Source organism: Nuphar pumila, chromosome 7 (assembly GCF_984573655.1).
Source record: "Nuphar pumila chromosome 7, dmNupPumi1.hap1.1, whole genome shotgun sequence".
Taxonomy (NCBI): Eukaryota; Viridiplantae; Streptophyta; class Magnoliopsida; order Nymphaeales; family Nymphaeaceae; genus Nuphar; species Nuphar pumila.
Window position 1 is genome coordinate 115,201,815 of NC_143255.1, and position 16,406 is coordinate 115,218,220.

At 37.5% G+C, this 16,406-nt stretch overlaps 1 protein-coding gene across 1 annotated transcript in view; it reads left to right on the forward strand.

Annotated features, from left to right (window-relative positions):
- Positions 1–14,994, forward strand: part of LOC149833045 (COP9 signalosome complex subunit 1-like) — a 62,519-nt gene extending 47,525 nt beyond the window's left edge. Inside the window, exons 5-6 of the mRNA XM_090014864.1 lie at positions 13,450–13,684; positions 14,388–14,994. Of these exons, the coding sequence (XP_089870990.1) occupies positions 13,450–13,684; positions 14,388–14,564 (412 nt within the window). The 3' untranslated portion in view covers positions 14,565–14,994. The remainder of the gene's footprint in view (positions 1–13,449; positions 13,685–14,387) is intronic.
- The last annotated feature ends 1,412 nt before the right edge of the window (positions 14,995–16,406 follow it).

Consider the following 16,406-nt stretch of genomic DNA (forward strand, 5'->3'; position numbering starts at 1 on the left):
TGCTTCATTTTTTATTCATATTTTGCTTTTAAATTGAAACTTTGTTTCCCGCTTCATATAAATTTTAAAATGCCTCGCTTTTCGCTTCCGCTTCCCGTATCGTTTCCCCCTTCCGCTTCCTAGTTTGGCAACCTTGGTTTAAACAACATATTTCAAGTCTTTCTCAAAATGTATGTCTATTTCCTTATCCATCTATTCCTGCCATCTTTTGTGGTGTTGTTATTGTTGAACTAGAGGGAATTAAAAGAAAAAGAAGGCTGCAAAATTGCAAAGAAGACATTCCAACCATTGTTCCAAATTTTGAAAATGATGATGATGACCCACATCAAACTCGGTTAACTTCACTTGCTTAAAAAAAGTTCTCATGTTAGTTCAAATCATGCTATGAGTCACATTAAGCGACTCAATAAGGAGTTCTCATTAGAGGATCTTACTGATCTACACAATTTTCTAGAATACTGGCTATCAAAACTAGTGAAGGACTGGTTTTGTCGCAAAAAAAATGTCTTTGATCTACTCGAAAGAGCTGATTTGGTTGGGGCTACACCTGTAAATACACCACTGTCCACGTCAATGGTTTTGAATAAAGATTCAGGAGCTAAATTTCATGACCCAACGTTATACAAAAGTATCGTAGGAGCTCTACAATACCTAATACTGACAAGGATAGATCTGTCTTTTGTAGTTAACAGACTTTGTTAATTCATGCAATCACCTTGGGTTGATAGTGAAACATATTCTGTGCTATGTTAAACATATCATTCATTAGGGTCTTGTGATTCGGCGTGTAAATCAGTTTGTGTTGACTGCATATACAGACGCATATTGGGCTGGATGCCGGATCGTAACTCCACCGGAGGTTATGCAGTGTACCTTTGGTCCAATCTATTAACGAGGAGCTCTAAGAACCAAAATACTATTTGCTAGATCCAATTCAGAAGCTGAATATCAGACTTGCTAATGGTGCTGTAGAATGCTATGGATCTGATATCTTCTAAAAGAACTGGGTGTCTTATTCTATTCCCCCATACTTTGGTGCAATAATGTCACTGCTGGAAGAATATGAGCAACTTCAATGATGTTCACTAGATCACCAACAATGAACACTCAAAGAGTTCCACTAAAAGTACCGAAATGAACACTCAAAAGAACCAAGTAAGGTTCATACACAAATACCCACTAAATGGGTATTCAAGAACAAGAGAAAAAAATAGTAATATTATTGATTGTAATCCACACAAAAACATGCACATTGTGAGGGAGAAAGCCCCATATTTATACACAAAAAGAGAATGAGATGAGAGAGTCGTTGGGCTCCCAACGACTCTATTTAGAGTCAAGAAAGAGCCGTTGGGAGTCCAACTCCCTTGTATTGACTAGTCAAAGGTTTGACTAGTTCAATACAAACTAAACTAAAAAAACAAAAAGATAAATAAACCTATACAAACTAGACTAAAAAATAAAAGGGTAAAAAATCCGAGATCCATTATTTTTAACACTCCCCCTCAAACTTACTGTTGGATAACTGGAAGTTTGTCCAAGAGAAAGTGAAGTCTAGGAGTTGCAAGAGGTTTGTTGAAGAAATATGTCAATTGATATTATGAAGAAAGGTAGGAAAGATCAATAATGTCGTGTAGGAATTCCTCTCATACATAATGATAAACCATCTCAATGTGTTTGATTTGTTCGTAGAATGTTTGGTTGTTGGCAATATAAATAAAATTTTTGTTGTCACAACATAGTCGTGAAACTCTTTTACTTTGAACACCCATGTCATTCAACAATCTCCTTAGCCCGACCACTTTCATAGTGGCTATACTCTGCTTCAGTTGATGAGAGAAAGACTTTCTACTGCTTCTTGCACCTTAAAGAAATCAATGATTCACCTAAAAATACACAAAAACCAGTAGTTGAGTGTCAGTTATTTGGATCTCCTCCTCAGTTTGCATCAATGTAAGCAATTAAATCTGAGGAAGAAACAGACAAGAAAAGTCCTCGAAAAATAGAAGTTTTAATATATCTAATAGTGCGTAAAACAAGTCCCATATGAATAGTGGTAGGAGCATGCTGAATTTGACTTGCTGTGTGGACTGCATGCGCAATGTCAGGTCTCGTAATTGAGATATATGAAAGTGCCTTGACAAGCTGTTTGTAAGATGTTGAATTTTCAAGTAGTTCTTTATCATCAATCTTTATTTTGACATTTACAACTTAAGAATGTCAACCTTCTTATCTGAGATACCAGACCTGTCAACAATATCTAGAGCAAACTTAGATTGAGTCAGCAAATAGCCTCTAGAAGAATAAGCAACTTCTATACCAAGATTTTTTTTTTAAAAATCCAAATCACTCATTTCAAAATGTATTTTGAGATTTTTTTTAATGTTTTCAACTCTTTATCAATTCCAGTGATCATCATGTTCTTCACGTAGAGGAGAAGGATAATAATACTTGCATCAGAAATCTTAACAAACAAAGTTGTCTCAGTGAGATAATATTGAAAATCAAAATTAAGCATAACTTGACTAAACCTGTCATAGCAAGCCTTTACTACTTGTTTAAGACCATATAAAGCCTTATTTAAATGAAGAACTTTTCTTTTAGGAATAACAATGCCAGGTGATAGTTTCGTATAAACTTTTTCAGCCAAGCTTTCATTAAGAAACACATTTTTGATATCCATTTGATATATAGACAATTTCTTTACAAAGGCAAGAGCTACTAAGGTCCTAATTGTAGTCATTCTAGCAACTGGAGTAAAGGTTTCCTCATAGTCTATTCCATACTCTTGGGAATATCCTTTGGCAACTAATCTGACTTTATATCTTTCAAAAGTTCCATCATTCTTGGCTTTAACTTTATACACCCATTGACAACCTATACACTTTTTGCCTGGTGGAATATCTTGAATAGTCCAAGTATTTGCCTTTTATAAGGCATTTAATTTCATTGTCATTGCTTCTACCCACTCAGGATGTTCCTTTGTTGCATCATAGTTGGAAGGTTTTATGTAGGAATGTATTAATGCAATGTAGGCTTGATACTTAGGTGAAAAAGACTCATAGGACAAAATTTTCAGGGATTTTTGACACTCTAGATGACCTTCTTGTTTGTATCTCTTTATGTTTTTCATTACTTATATATTTTTCGAGAGCACGTGGATGTTCTAAATTACCACGCCTAGAGTATTAAATATAATTTTGATCATTATGGGATGATTCTTCACTTATTATATCATTTTTAACTTCTTGGTTTTCATGAATATCACACTCATCAATCGTTGGAATTAAATCCAACAAAAAAGAATACTCATTTATTTTCTTAGTTTTCACACTTTAAAAAAAAACTTTTTCCAAAAAAGATACATTTCTCGACGCATATAACTTTTTAGTTTTAAAGTAAAAACATCTATTACCTTTTTGATAATTGGTATATCCTAGAAAAACACAAGAATAACATGAGGAAAGAGTTTGTCATTTTTGTTAGAAAAAAATGAAACATTTGCATCCAAAAACCCTTAATTTGAAATTTGTTTGAAAAACTTTTCAATAGGCGATATTTTTTAAGGAAGATGATGGCATTATGTTAATAAGATAAATTGTAGTTAGAGTGGCTTCAGCCTAAAAAACTTTAGGTACTTGATTTGCAATAAGTAAAGTTCTTGTTGTTTCTATAATATGCTTATGCTTCCATTCAGCTAAACCATTTTGTTGAGGGGTATAGGGACATGATCTTTGATGTGTGATACCGTATAGATTTAGATAATCTTTAAATTCTTTTAATAAAAACTCTCTCAGTGTGAAAGATGAAAATATCATTTTTAAATTGATTTTTTATTAGATTATGAAATATCTGAAAGTGTGAGAAAACTTCAGACTTATGTTTAAGAAAATAAATCCTAGTGTGTCTTGTCAAGTGGTCGAGAAGAAACAAATGTTCTTTCTTGAAAAGGTAATCTCTTCATTTTACCAAGAATACAATTTTCACATGTAAAATTTTAAAAATTACAAAAAAATTTCATCTTTGGATAGAACTCGATCTTGGATACACTAGGAAGACAAAGTGTCTTATGCCATAGATCCAAATTCACTTTTTGAACATTACAACACAATGTATTCTTGGGTATTTCCAAAAAATCCATGTAGTATAAGCCTCCTTCTCTATGGCCTTCCCCAATCAGCTTCCCTGACTGTCGATCCTACACTCGACAACCACGAGAGGAAAAGAAAACATTACATCTATGGTCAGATAATTGAGAAACAAATAAAAGATTTAAGTTTAGAAATATATCTAACTTGTAGAATACAAAATCTTTTTGAGTTTTGAGAGATATTTTCAAAATTTTCTATTCCTTTTATCTCAAGAGATGTTCCATTGGTGATGAAAACATTTGACTCACTTGAATTATGAGATTCAGACAACATATCATTATTTGGTGTCATATGAAAAGAGATTTACCGGGATTGGAGACGCCAAAGGAAGAGACTGTGATTCCAGTGGATGAAAATGCTCCTTTGAGTAGAGGTTGAAGCACTTTCACTAATTGCGTTAAGGACATGTTTCCAATGGATGGTTCACTTGATTCTTGTGGAGGTCTAACAGAAGCAACCTTCTTTTCATAGGGCTTCTTCAATTTTGGACAATATGTTTTTACATGTCCCGGTTTACGATAATAGTAACAAATAACTTTCTTTCTTTCAAACTCATTTTCTTGTTTCTCATCATTTGTTCTTTTATAGTGTGGGGGTTTGTAGGTACGAACATAGTTTCCCGGTCTAAATACGGCTAAGACAGAGTCATCATCATATTTTGAGATTGTTTTTTTAAGCCTATTTTCCTCCATACTTAATTCTTCTATCGTATCTTCTACCGAAGAAACTTTTTCTCGATGAAGAAGAGCGGATTTGGTGGATTCAAATTTCGATCTCAATCCATTAATTGTTAGAATGGCCCACTCGATCTTGCTGGAACGTGAGAATGAGGCGTGAGAGAGAGAGAGAGAGTTGCGGCAGCAAAAGGGGACTTCAATAATGAAGTCGTGCCCTACTTTATGTTTATATATACATATACAAAACAGTAACTGGGTTGGACCAAGTATTTGGATTCATACCCAGACATAAACTTACAAGTTACATTGGAGAACCCGACCCATACTGGAAAACCCGATCCAGTTTATGATACAGTCTTAATACCCTCCCTCAAGTTGTGCATGGTCCTGTACCATGGACAACTTGCCTTTGAGATACCAAAACCGCGCACTCGTAAGTCCTTTGGTAAGTAGATCAACAACTTGATCTTCTGTTGGTACATAGACTGGAATAACTTCTTTGTCCTCTACCTTCTGTCGGATAAAGTGTTGATCGATCTCTATGTGTTTCGTTCGACCATGATGGATAGGATTGAAAGCAATTTGAATGGCACTTTGATTATCGCAAAACAGATTCGCAACCTTCACTTTTTCTCCTATCTCTGTTAATAAATGTCTTAACCATGTAACTTCGGCAGTGGCAGAGGCCATGGATCGGTACTCAGCTTCTGTACTTGAACGCGCAACAGCACGCTGCTTCCGACTACTCCATGCTATTAAGTTTTCATCAACATACACACAATACCCAGAGACTGACTTTCTATCGTCTGGATCTCCTGCCCAATCTGCATCTGCATACACTTCTAGTGGTCTATGTTCTCCTTTTGCCTTTGATTGACGATAAACAAGCCCATCTCCAAGAGTACCCTTCAAGTACCGAAGAATTCTTTTAACTGCATTCATGTGTTCTGTACGTGGATCGTGCATGAACTGAGAGACTTGATTCACTGCATATACAATATCCGGCCTCGTAAAAGTAAGATATTGAAGCATCCCAACTAAGCGACGATAATATTTCGGGTCCTCATAGATCTCCCCATCTTGAGCACTGAGTTTATGGTTTAACACGCTAGGAGTATTCAATGGCTTGCAGTTCTTCATTCTTGACTTCTCCAGAAGATCCAGAGCGTACTTGTGTTGGGTCAACAAGAGGCTAGTATTTTGTCGATCCACTTCAACCCCCAAGAAATATCGTAGGACACCCAGGTCCTTCATCTTGAACTTCTGATTCAATAGGATCTTTGTAGCCTCTATATGCTTGCAAGAACTTCCTGTAATAATAATATCATCTACATATATGAGAAGTAAGGTGTTGACCTGATGTTCTCGAAAAATGAACAATGAATGATCAAGTTGAGAATGGACAAATCCAAATCGCTGTACAAACCATGACCGAGATGCTTGTTTTAGTCCATAAATGGCTCGTCGCAATCTGCAAACATGTGTCTCAGGATTGTTTTCTGCATAACCAAGAGGCTGCTCCATGTAAACTTCCTCCTTCAGATCGCCATGTAAGAATGCATTTTTAACATCAAGTTGACTTAGAGACCATCCTTGCTGAACCGCCAAGGATAACACAAGTCGAATGGTTCCCATTTTTACAACTGGACTAAAGGTCTCGTCATAGTCTTCTCCATATGCTTGTGTGAAGCCTTTAGCGACTAGTCTTGCCTTATATCTTTCAATGGATCCGTCAGGTTTGTACTTAATTTTATATACCCACTTAGACCCTACAACATTCTTATCCGGAGGCCTAGGAACTATTTCCCAGGTCCTGCATTCATGCAAGGCTCCCATTTCTTCATTCATAGCATCTGCCCATTTTGATGACAAGGAGGCTTGGGAGAAATCGATGGGTTCTTCTTGTTTTTCAACCTGTGCAACGAATAACTGCATTTCTGTGGAAAAAATCTCATAGCTTACCCATCTTTCAATAGGGTGTCTGATCCTTTCCGAACGTCTGACATGCTCAGTTATGTGGGGTGTGTCCCTTCTTCTGACATACACTGCCCCTTTGAATCTTCTGCCATCTGGACGAGCAGTACCTGATGTCAAGGTTTCTTCTGCGATGGGAGACACAGTAGATCCCTGAGCAACTGTCAACACGTTCCCACTAGGTTCTGCATTGGTTTCCATGGGCTCACACTCATCTATTACTGTGTGACATGGAGCAGAGTTATCCATTTCTAGCTGATCAAATAATTCATTCGCTAGCCACGGCTGATAGCTTTCTTCCTCCTTAGTAACCCTTGCTTCTTTGTTCGAGATCTGAACATTGTTCTCATCAAAGACAACGTTTCGTGAGATTTTAATGTGTCGAGTGTCTGGATCATAGCATCGATATCCTTTATACTCTTCAGCGTACCCAACAAACCTGCATCTACAAGCTTTATCCTGAAATTTATTACGTTGGGAACTGTCAATGTGAACATAGCATACACATCCAAACACTCGTAGTTGACTGTATTGAGGTTGGGTACCAAACAACACGAAATAAGGAGTCAAATTATTCAACATTTTCATCGGTAAACGATTTATTACATAAACCGCAGAGTGGAAAGCTTCTGTCCAAAGACTTAAAGGAATATGAGTGTCATGCAGCATACTTAGGGCACTTTCAACAATATGACGATGTTTTCTTTCCGCGACCCCATTTTGTTGTGGTGTGTGTGGGCAAGATATTCTACGCCTTATCCCGTTGTTTTGAAGAAATTCAGTAAATTCCTTTGATAGATACTCTCCCCCTCCGTCACACTGGAATTGTTGAATACTTGTCGAGAATTGATTGACAACAAGAGCATGAAATAAACGAAAGAATTTGAATACCTCAGACTTGTATTTCATAAAATAAATCCAAGTATATCTGGAAAAACTATCAATGAATGTGACATAGTAGCGACTACCAGACAAAGAGGGTTGTGGAGCAGGTCCCCAAACATCAGAATGAATAAGTTCAAAAGGAAAGGAAGCTCTTTCATTTATTGAATTGAAGGGAAGTACATGACTCTTACACAACTGACAACTAGAACAAAGAAAACCATCAACCTTATTATGCGGACTTGATCTTGAAATAAGACCACTTGACACAAGTTTCTCAAGAGAAGAATTATTACAATGACCCAAACGACAATGCCAAATATTTGGCTTATTGTACGAAGACAAACTCAAACAATCCTTAGATGAATCTAATTTAAATGGTTGACCAATTGACGATTTCGATCCAGCTCTGCGAACAAGTGAAGAAGTCTCTTTGAGGATATACATATTTCCCTTTCGCTCTCCCTCAACGAGCGTCTTCTTCGTGAGTGGATCCTTGACACAGACAGAAGGAGTAAATTCGACGCAAGAATGAATGTCATCAACCAATTTAGAAACAGAAATGATATTTTTGACAATATTAGGGGAATGAAAAACATTGGACAATTTTAGGGAACCATCGGAAAGAGGAATATTCACGTTTCCAGTGTAAGTTATTGGATGGAGAGCTCCATCTCCAGTTTTAATACTTGCATTTCCATGATAAGGGATAGGTTTCAAAATCTTACCAATATCACCTGTCACGTGGGCTGCAGCTCCAAAATCAATATACCAAGTTCCCTGATCACCCTGTTTGAAATTCAATCCTGACAAAGCTGATATTAAAAGACTCTTGACATTGTCTTCATCCCATTGAGTTCCTCCAGCTTTTCCCTTGCTTGACGATCCTGTGACATTCATTTTCCCTTTGTTTTGCGGGTTGTGCCAACAATTTGCCTTGATATGTCCCTTTTTGTTGCACAAATAGCAAGTTGGAACATTTTTGAAATTGTGATTTCTCAAAAAACTACCTGACAACATGCTAGGCGTGGGCAACAATCCACGCCCCCTTGATTATTTCTTATCTGTCCATGTCCTCCTCGAAAGTCGCCATGTCCTCTTCCTGAATTTGTCCCTGTAAACAATACTTCTTGGCTTCCTGAATTGTTGCCTACATCTTCTCCTTTAATGGAAATTTCATATTGTAGTAATTTTGCCCGAAGATCCTCAAAGTTAGGAAGTGAAGGAAGACACAAGAGAGATGTTACCAACATATGATAATCTGATCCAAGCCCGTTTAGCGCTTGTTGAACTTTGTCCTTATCAGAAATCACACAGCCCACCATAGCCAATTGATCTGTGATGATCTTCACCTTGTTCATATACTCTGTAACAGTCATGCTTTCTTTCTTTAGGAGTTGAAACTCCCTCTTCAAATGCATAATTCTTGCCTCTGAGATTTGAGAATAGGTCTTCGCAAGTTGTTCCCACAGCTCCATTGCTGAGCACTCATCTGGAATACCTACAAGAACCTCTCGCGAAAGAGTAGAGGTAATGTAGGCTACAACAGCTTGATCTCGTTTTCTCCTAGTGGTGAATTCAAGATTTCGAATCAACTTGTTAGAAGTCTCTCCCTTATCGTCCACAATTTCCTGCACAATAAATTCTGATGGTGCAGAGATCGTTCCATCTAGGTGTCCATAGAGATCGAGGCTCTTAATGAAAGGCAGTATTTGCCTCTTCCAGGTTAAATAGTTATTGTTATTCAGTTTGTCTGAGATAAGTTGTCCTAGAAAACTAGATGGCAGGGTAACAGAATCCATGAAAACTGAACTATAAAGTTGCTGACTGCTGACAAACACTTAAGGAATGACTTTAGATCTGAAATAAATTCAGACCAGATTAAATCAAGAATAAATAATAAATGAATATGTATTTTAGACCTTGAAGAAATAACCAGAAATCAAGAATAAAGGAGTGAAATTGGATCGAGAAGAAATAAAAATCAGATTCGCTTCAGATCTGGAGTGAACTCATATCTAACCGTGACAGATGAAGGAACAACAACAACTAAGAAAACAGATCTGATCTTTGGATTAGATCTGATCTTGATTTCAGACTGGAATGAAACAGATGCAACAATCAAAGCACAATATATGAACCTAAACAGTTGATGGCTGTTTTCAACTTAATACCAAATCTGATATCAGAACCCACGTTTGGGCAGATTCGGATTTCAGATAGCCTTTGGGTTCGACAGTCTGATCCAAATCAGACGTGATAAACAAAAGGAAGAAAAGATAGATAAAGGAGGACAGCAGTCACGCAGGGTCCAATCTATCGACAGATTGGAAGAAAACAAACAAAAAGAGGAACGACGACTAAACAGAGGGGGAAAAGCTGGATGCAGACAGAAAGAGGATGCAGACAGAAATAGAAAATAGAAAAGGAAAAGGAGGTAGATTGAAGAACCTGGAAGAAGAAACACCTGGGACGTTGATCTCGCTGGATAGCCCTAGACGGAACAACACCTACACTGTCGATCTTGCTAGACACGCCCTTCGGAGTCGATTCACTGTGCAGAAGCCTGCTCTGATACCATGTTAGAATGGCCCACTCGATCTTGCTGGAACGTGAGAATGAGGCGTGAGAGAGAGAGAGAGAGAGCTGCGGCAGCAAAAGGGGACTTCAATAATGAAGTCGTGCCCTACTTTATGTTTATATATACATATACAAAACAGTAACTGGGTTGGACCAAGTATTTGGATCCATACCCAGACATAAACTTACAAGTTACATTGGAGAACCCGACCCATACTGGAAAACCCGATCCAGTTTATGATACAATCTTAATATTAATAAATTGAAAAAAGTGCTCCATATCTATTTGATGTTGACAGAGTTTTATGTCTTCCGGATAATGCTATTTTGGTTCAAGAAGAGCCAACTCCTCCCATAATTCAGACAAACTATTATAGTATTCTCTAATGCTTTTGTTCCCTTGAACCATATTTCGTACCTTATCTTGTAAATTGCACACATATGCAATATCTTTAAGAGAGTACATTCTTTTGAGATAATCCCATACATTATTTTCGTGTTCAAATTTTGCAAGACTTGAACACTTCTTGATGTCGATGCTACTAATGAGCCAAGATATAATCTTGGCATGTCCAATTCTTCATTTTCTTTACTTTTTCTTGTAAGTTGTTATGACCTTATTTTTCTCAACCTCCATATGAGATATCTCCTTCTCACCTTCTACTTTAATAAGGATTAATTTGGGTTCTAGATTGGTCCCATCTACTAATCTCCATAACCCTTTTTCCCATATAAGGTGCTTTATAATTGAAGCCCATGTTACATAGCTTGAGTCGTTGAGCTTGATGGGTTTTATGGTAACATTATCCTTGTTATCCATTTTACAAGGTTTGAGAAAGAAAGAAAAAAAAAAGAATAGAGAAGGAGAAAAGACAAGAGTCACGGTGGAAGTCACAAGCACTTTACCGCCATGCAAATGCCATCAATCACAAACACTTTGAATGAAAAATATAAGAGAGCTCCAACACTTTCAAATTTGGAGTGACACGCTTCCCAATGTTCCGAACACAATTTTTAGCTTGATCATTGAGCTCTGATACCATGTAAGAATATGAGCTCCTTCAAGGATGTTCACCTATGTCACAGGGATTCGGCCAACAGGGTGACACACCCGTGTCGATGCGACTAGACTCAGGTGCGGATGCGAGTGCGGCACCCGTGCGGTCAAGTCGACCCGGGGTCATAACTGTTCATTTTGGACCCAAAAAAAATACAAAAGTGCTGCACCCAGGGTTGGCTTTTTATTTCATTAGTGTTACTGTTACCGGTTACAAATTATATATATACCCTCCCGCACCCCACACCCAAGTTTTTTTAAAGTGCCTCATCACAGCACCCGCACCCGCACCTATGTGACATAGATGTTCACTAGATCACCAACAATGGACACTCAAAGAGTTCCACTAAAAGTACCTAAATGAACACTCAAAAGAACCAAGAAAAGTTCATACACAAATACCCACTAAATGGGTATTCAAGAACAAGAGGGAAAAATAGTAAATATTATTTATTGTAATCCACACAAAAACATACACATTGTGAGGGGGGAAAGCCCCATATTTACACACAAAAAGAGGATAGAAGAGAGTCGTTGGGCTCCCAACGCCTCTATTTAGAGGCGTTGGGAGTCCAACGACTCCCTTGTATTGACTAGTCAAAGGTTTGACTAGTACAATACAAACTAAACTAAAAAATAAAAAGGTAAAAAATCCTATACAAACTAGACTAAAAAATAAAAAGGTAAAAACTCATGGATACATTATTCCTAGATACATTATTTTTAACTACTTCCACCTATATGGTAGCTCATCCTGTTCTACTAGATCAATGGAGCAAACAAGTAGAAATTGTCATTTACTTTGTGTGGGATCGTTTTGCAAATAATCAGTTGATCGTTTAACATTTGACCTCTCAAGATCAACTTACGAATATTCTCACCAAGTCCTTGCCGGTCCATTGCTTCATTTTCCTCATATCCAAACTCAACGTACACTCAGGACCGTTGAGTTTGAGGGGGGATGTTAAAGAGTCATCAAGGTCAAGTACAGGTCCAGATCCATCAAGAAGTCCAGATTCATCAGGAAGTCTTGATCTGATGAAAACTCTAGAAGTAGCTTAATGTCCAAGGCATCCAAAGATATGAAAATAGATGTGAAGGAAAGTCAAGGAGAGGAGTTAATTCAAGAATAGATAGAATCATTCAAGAAGGATTCTATCAATAAGGGACGTGTATCTATTCTTCCTCTGGTTATGGTTGAGAGAGGAAGAGAGAACTTGATGTCGTGGATGTAGGCACCCATTGCTGAACCACATTAAATATTGTGTTTGTGTGTTTGTGCTTTTTTGTTATTTTGAAGATCCGTTGGCATGCTTTAGAACATAGAAGTGCCAATCTTTTGTTAACACTCAAAGACTGAATCAACTTTGACTATCTCCAGTCAATGCTCCCATCAATTATCGCCCTTGCCTCCATAAAATCAATCTTTTGCTTCTTTTTCATGCTTTCAGCTATCAATCACTATTGCAATGGGGATCAAATAAGATAGCTGGACAATAAGGTCGCATTATCATAACCATAATTGGCAGAGCAGAAATCAGAATCAGGAAGCGATACAGGAATCGGAATTGGGAAATGCTTGTTTCAAATTTCAAAGCATTTGCGAAGTAGGAAGCAAGAGTAGATTGTTTATGAAACAATGTGTAAAATTTTATGAGCATAAGAATCAAGATTCCTGAAGGAATTGAGATTCTTGAAGGAATTGCACGGAATCTTGATTTTTTGAACATAGAAATTGGGATTCTCAATCATGGGAATCGGGATTTCCATGTAAAAGGAGTTGAGGTTCCTGTTTCATGAGAATTGGGATTTCCATGTCATGGGGATTGTGATTCTCATTACTGGGAATGAGAATCCTGAACGTTCTAATTCTGCTTCTTGGGAATTGCAATGCCCATGTAGCATAATCTATTCCAGTAACTATGGTAATAACTTTGGGCCTTCAGTTCAAATCCTATGGGGCCCATCTTGGCCATCAGAAAAAATGTATATCACTATTGGGACTAAATATATATCTTGATCATGCTCTCTGAGTCAAGTTTCTACTTCCCCTTCTGTTTTAAGCTATTTCCACTTGAGATTTATTATGGTTAGCTGGATTTTCTGAGTCCGGTGTATTTTTTCTCAGTCGCTATGCTTCATGCCTTGAGTATCTGGATAATCTGAAGCCAAATCTGTTACTTGACATTCATTTGTATGATCATGTTGAAGCACTATATAACCAGATCCGTCAAAAAGCAATAATACAGTATACACATCCATTTATTTCTGTGGATCTGCATACAATGGCTAGTGCCTTCAAGACTACAGTTGCTGGACTTGATAAAGAACTTGAAGCTCTGATAGCAGACAACCAAATCCAGGTATACTTTTTGAAGAACCAGCAGTCGTCTGTTTGTTAGTTTAGTGTTGTACTCAGCACACCAGCATAGGTCTCTCTCTCTCTCTCTCTCTCACACACACACACACACACACATTAGTTGATGGAATGTGCAGTAGTGATCAACACGTCTTTGTAGATGGAAGTGTCATTATCTTTTTTCAGGCCCTAGCTCATCAAAGCTTAAGTGACCACGTATCAAATGTTAAGGAAGGGCATGTGGTTGCAATGCATGTTCCAGCAAACATCTTTTACGTGTATGTGTAAATGATAGATGCACTATGCACAGCCACATACACAAATGAGGCTTTTCTGGGATTTTAAGATTAGAATGCACCCCAAGTTTTGTGTATGTATATGGCTGGAGGCCATGCACCTAAGGGATCTATGTTGACTGATACCTGTGTTTACACAAATGAGGCTTCTTTTCTGCAATTTTGAGATCAGAAATCCCCTAGTTTTGTGCATGTATATTATCTCCATAATTGGTGGCCATGCACCTAGGGAATGTATGCAGACATGCACATGCAGCCTTCACTCATGTATATGGTTTACAGTGTCATGAATGTTCTACATGCACATGAAAAACATCTGATGTTTGTTTTGCACATCTTGCCATTTCATGGGGTTATATGTTTCAATCAGATAGGCTCTATAAATAATTTCAAATCTGTGCACTTTCACAGGCTCGCATTGATTCACATAATAAAATTCTCTATGCTCGACATGCTGATCAAAGGAACACAACATTTCAACGGGTCCTACAGAACGGAGTTGAGTTTGAGAGGGAAGTCCATGCAATGCTCCTGAGGGCCAATCTGATAAAGCATGAATACACCAACAGAGGAACAAGGAGATTATGAGATTCGTAAGCCTTGGTGTATGTTTGCTGCATCAACTTTAGGAATTATCAAGGAATATATACACACAATTTCCTGTTTTTGGCTTGGAGAGTGGTTCACTGAGGAACATCTGATCTACTTACATGAAGATCTTCCTCTTGTGAAAGAATTGCTACGGAATTATCAAGGTTTGTAAATTGAGAAAACTTATGTAAGTTCCTGGTTATCTGGATTGAGCGACTGATCAAAGTTTAGAATTACAGAGTACCTTTCTTTCCATAATTTTGTCTTTAGTCTTCTGTTTGCTTGCAATCCAACATGCTTGGCTGCATTAGGAGTTACTGCACTTTTGCCACACGGTGTCGTACCAATTGGATTTAAGGTTCAAATGTGACTCCAAATCTTTTGTGATAGTTATGATACTAGCTATCAACACCATTCTTGCTTGGACATTTTAGTGTGTAAATTGGCTTTTGTGCATGTGTGCTTTTAAATTGACGTGTCTAAATTGGCTTTTGATTTTTTTTTTCTTAATGTCGAAAGATATCTCTTCACAATTGTTGTGGCTGTAGATGTCAGCACCATTCTTGTTTGGACATTTTAGACTTCTACTGTCCAAATTGGCTTGTGTGTGTGTGTGTTCGGGAGAACACATTACTTGAAACTGAATTTCTTGTAGAAATATAATTTTTGATTCAATGCCTTATCTTGACTCATGGTACTCTTTCCATTCCAGTTCTTAATTGACTTTCTCTTTCTGGGTTATCGCTTATGACTTATGAGAAGATTTGCAACCTCATGTATTCGCTGTGAGACGAGTCCAGATTAACGTGTTTATAGTTCTTTGGATCAACTCTGGGAGACACACAAACCACGAGTTTGTCCCCCTTTTGTATGTAGGAGCATGTTAGGCCTTTTGAGTAGGTTGTAATAACTATTCCCTGGTAGTTAAGGAAAAGCTATCTAGAAGCTGAAATTTTTGGTTATCTGCATATTTCCAATGCCTTCTTCCTTGTATGGTGTGGGAGTGCTGACGGTGGTCAAATTGAATCTCTTCTGACCCAGTCAATTTGGTTTTATTACCACCTCATTTGGACCTAGCAAAACTAGTCTAAGTCAAATAATCTAGTTTTAGTTTGTTTCATTTAACAAGCTGAGCTCTAAACATGTCCTATTTGGCTCAATTCAAAAAATTCCTGAATCTAACCCTAAGAATGTGTTGTGTACTTTGTTTTGTAGGGATTATACCTTGGATCATATTTTTTCAAAACATCATGCTCTGTTCAGTCTCTTGATTTCTGACAGCCTTGAAAATCTTTCTTACGCATCAAATGATCCAAGGGGTTTCTAGTAAACCAAACATGGAAATCACATCTGAAGGGTCGGATGTGCAACAAGAAAAATAAAAAATGTAAACATTTAAAAAAACTAGCTCATTTTACTAAGGGGTTTTGGTGCACACACCCACCCACCCACATAGATAGAGAAAGTAACGAGTAGCTGTTCAATCCTTAACAACTCAAGATCCAACGGCAGCATCGGTAACATTTAAAAAACCTAACCCAAAATGTGCTCTCTCTCTCTCTCTCTCTCTCTCTCTCTTGTTTCCCACGACCCATATACATGTGAACAATTGATCTCGGATCTCATAGTTGTAAGGTTGCAAGTTGTTCTAATTTAATTTGATATTGAAGCTGTCTTCAACATGATTGATTTGCTAGGGATCGACCCTTTATTTGTAGTGTTTCTTTTTTACAAAAAATATATTTTTTAAAGTTGGCAAAAATTTATGTGTACGACCAACTGCATTGCTAGAAAAACCTAAACATACATTGGACACTGTCCATCCAAATGTTGATCTCC